Raw genomic sequence first — 3,707 nt, forward strand, 5'->3', positions numbered from 1 at the left:
GAGTCTGATAATTTGGAGATTGTGAATCTCTGGAACTCGTGTCACATCTCTCGTGCGGTGGTGGCGCCTATCTTTTCTGAAATTGAGGAGCATGTTCCTTCGTTTAAGTCTTTTGTAGTTCAGCATGTCGATAGGGCAGCCGACGTCCCTGCTCATCTCTGTACGAAGTAAGCGAGCACTTTAGATGTTACAGAGTGTTGGCTTGATACCACATCAAGTTTTCTTGTAACTAGCCTCTCAGCAGATTTTGCTGAGATTTTGCTGGAGGAGTTGATGTTGAATAAAGAGCTCCCGGTTTCACCCTCACAAAAAAAAACTATTACATCCTGCCGTTTCCGATTGGACGGCCGTGGATCCCCGAGCGAGAACCACGCGGCCGAGATGCGTGCGATGCGGATCCCCGGGAAACCAGATAAGAAACGATAAGCGCTCCCACGCCCACAGAGGACACTCCCCAGTCCCCATGGCTGCCATGGCCACCGCCCTCTCCGCCTCCCTCCCGCACCTCCCGCCCCGCCGCCTCCCCTCGTCTCCCGCCACCGCGGTATCCCTCGCCCCCCGCTCCTTGCGGCGGCGAGAGGCTCCTCCACGCCTCGCGGCCGTCGCCTCGGCCTCCGAGGTCCTCGACTCCACCAACGGCGCCGTTCCCCCGCCCGCGAGCCCCGCGCCGTCGGGGCAGCAGCAGTACGGACGGGAATACTTCCCGCTGGCCGCCGTCGTTGGGCAGGTGAGGAGATTTCTTTCGGCCAATTTGTGCTGCCCTGGGTGCTGCTGATTGACTGATTGGGCGGCGGGATTGGTCGCAGCATTTCCCCGAGCTGGTTATGCGCATTAGGCCGTTCTAATCGAGAACTTGTGCCATTTCAACCACAATGTAGAAGTGGCAACAGCCAACACGCACAAAATTTACATGATTTAGAGGCGTTCGCTGAAAATGGCATGCAACTTTTTACGATTTAATCTCAGCAAGGCTTTCTGGAGCTGGAAAATATGGTAGTCAATCATTCACTTGCAAGCTGTAGTTTTCTCCCATGGTTTCCTGCATTGCTGTGTGAACCCAACTTTGTTGTAACTTGTGAATTTCATGTGGTCGTCCAGGATGCAATTAAAACTTCTCTGCTGCTTGGCGCGATTGACCGCGAGGTTGGAGGCATTGCCATCTCCGGGAAGCGCGGGACGGCAAAGACGGTGATGGCCCGCGGCTTGCACGCTATGCTTCCGCCAATCGAAGTGGTCGTTGGCTCAATCGCAAACGCTGACCCCAACATTCCAGAAGAGTAATGTCTTCACAATGCCATATCTGAAAACGCTTTGATCATTTCGTCATCTGATGTTCAGCTTCTTCTTGTTTCTTAAATGTTTCATCAGCTTACTTGATTAAGCTCCTCTTATGGTAGATGGGAGGACCATTTGGCTGACCAAGTGCAGTATGATGCTGATGGTAATGTCAAATCTGAGATTGTCAAAGCACCTTTTGTGCAGGTAAAGCACACCAATTTGGTGTCATAGTATCTTCCTGGATCGTTGTTAGTTTAATAATGCCGCAGGTTTCCCTATGACAGATTCCACTTGGTGTAACAGAGGACAGGCTCATTGGGTCTGTTGATGTTGAACAATCAGTGAGATCAGGGACTACTGTGTTTCAACCTGGTCTTCTTGCTGAAGCTCACAGAGGTGTCCTTTATGTGGATGAGATAAATCTATTGGACGACGGCATAAGCAATCTGCTTCTGAATGTCTTGACGGAAGGAGTTAATATTGTGGAAAGAGAGGGAATTAGCTTCCGTCATCCATGCAAACCACTTCTAATTGCTACGTACAACCCGGAGGAAGGATCCGTACGTGAACACTTACTTGATCGTATTGCAATTAATTTAAGGTACTTTAGACTTGAAAGATTGCTTGCTTATTTACTTTTATTACCAAATTCATGGTTTGTTCATTATCATAATGTTTCATTTCGCAGTGCTGACCTTCCATTGAGTTTTGATGACCGCGTGGCAGCCGTCAATATTGCAACCCAATTTCAGGAGTGTAGCAAAGATGTTTTTAAGATGGTGGAAGAGGAAACTGAGGTTGCAAAAACTCAGGTACTACTGAATAACCGAGTTACTGAGATCATTAACTAACAAAGCTTGCAACCTGTTTTATCAAATCAGAGTAGGGTGCAAACTCCATTTAGTTTTGTTTTTTATTGCGTAGAAAAGACCTTCCAAGAGCATTGTATATGTTAAATCACTCAGTTACAAAATGTCTGGGGTCCACAATTATATAGCTATCAAAGACTCGTGATTACAAAGGAGAAACCAGTGGTCACGTGGAAGCAAGAAATTACGTCTGGCACATGCGCAACACATGCTTGGACTTAAAAAGCATGGACTCTTGCGTTTATAGTGGATGTACTATTAGTTAAACTTGGACTTAATATATATTCCTTCATTTCATATAGATCAATTTAGTTTGTCTGAAATAATGAATTTTATAAAATTACCATTGTAAGATGTGTTGACGCATGAGACAATATTGTCTTCAGTTGTGAAATCAAGGGACATATCTCTCTTTTAACCGCATATTGTCGAGTAAACAAGGTAGGCATATATTAGACAGGAAACACAAAGGATGCATGTCACTCGTCCAGTTGGCATATATAGACAGGACCCACAAATTGTGCTTATATTAGACATGCGCACGTATATTGACCACATGACTTCCACTATTTACAACTTTTATCATTTGTTTTGAAGTATGCAAAATCTCAAGTCTAGATTAAAAAGGTAAAAAACAGCGTATATGTAGTGCAAGGCAGTATTTGAGTTAAAATCTGTGTTATGTACTGCTTGTCTCACAATGATAATACATGGTCACTCAGATAATTTTGGCAAGAGAATATCTGAAGGATGTTGCTATCAGCACAGAACAGCTCAAATATCTTGTCATGGAAGCTATACGTGGTGGTTGTCAGGTTAGTTGACTAGTTGAAGCTTGATGTTCTTCCAGCCAATGAGCTTACTTTGAGGCATTGAGCCAACTGTTTGTAGAATCAATGTTGTTTTGTATTATGCGCAGTACTACCAGCTGCAGATAACAGTCAACATATGTAGCCATCATTGGCTACCCTAGTATGTATCATATCATTGGAAATATGCATACCTTCTTTTGTTTGACATTTGACATCATTATTCAAGGTCTTCGGCGAATCTTTTCTCTATATATGTACAACAAATGTAACTGGATCGACTAATCAACCCATTTTCAAGTGCTCCAAACTATTTGAGCTTTTGGCAATAAAGCCAAGGTTACTGATTGTATTTTTACCTTGTCTTAGTAAAGTCGACCGCATTTCCTGTTGTTACCTTCAGTTGCAACATGCCACCTGGGCTATTTCATTATGCTCATTTGGTATGTTATAACCTCGTGTAGTCAACTGGTTATATGTCATAACCAGTGATGTCATTCTAGTTCTACTCCTTCGTTTTTTGGGGGGGAGGGAGGGGGTGGGGCGAATACAGGAAGCCTATAAACAAATATGGAAATACATATTGCTGGAAACGAATACAGAGCGAATACGGTGCGGACATGGATATGAAAGTGAATGCTTGCTGGAACTTGGAGACACCTTCGATGTGAAAGAAAAAAAAAACTAAGAGACCCCTTGAATCATGCAGAAAAACACAAGCAAATGAGCAAACTTGTTCAATTACTAATAT

At 44.2% G+C, this 3,707-nt stretch overlaps 1 protein-coding gene across 1 annotated transcript in view; it reads left to right on the forward strand.

Moving 5' to 3' along the window:
- Positions 1 to 428: 428 nt before the first annotated feature.
- The window catches only part of LOC123105590 (magnesium-chelatase subunit ChlD, chloroplastic), a 7,089-nt gene continuing 3,810 nt past the window's right edge, over positions 429 to 3,707 (forward strand). Inside the window, exons 1-6 of the mRNA XM_044527679.1 lie at positions 429 to 727; positions 1,099 to 1,277; positions 1,398 to 1,482; positions 1,563 to 1,879; positions 1,967 to 2,090; positions 2,870 to 2,962. Of these exons, the coding sequence (XP_044383614.1) occupies positions 464 to 727; positions 1,099 to 1,277; positions 1,398 to 1,482; positions 1,563 to 1,879; positions 1,967 to 2,090; positions 2,870 to 2,962 (1,062 nt within the window). The 5' untranslated portion in view covers positions 429 to 463. The remainder of the gene's footprint in view (positions 728 to 1,098; positions 1,278 to 1,397; positions 1,483 to 1,562; positions 1,880 to 1,966; positions 2,091 to 2,869; positions 2,963 to 3,707) is intronic.

This window comes from Triticum aestivum, chromosome 5A (genome assembly GCF_018294505.1).
Source record: "Triticum aestivum cultivar Chinese Spring chromosome 5A, IWGSC CS RefSeq v2.1, whole genome shotgun sequence".
NCBI lineage: Eukaryota > Viridiplantae > Streptophyta > Magnoliopsida > Poales > Poaceae > Triticum > Triticum aestivum.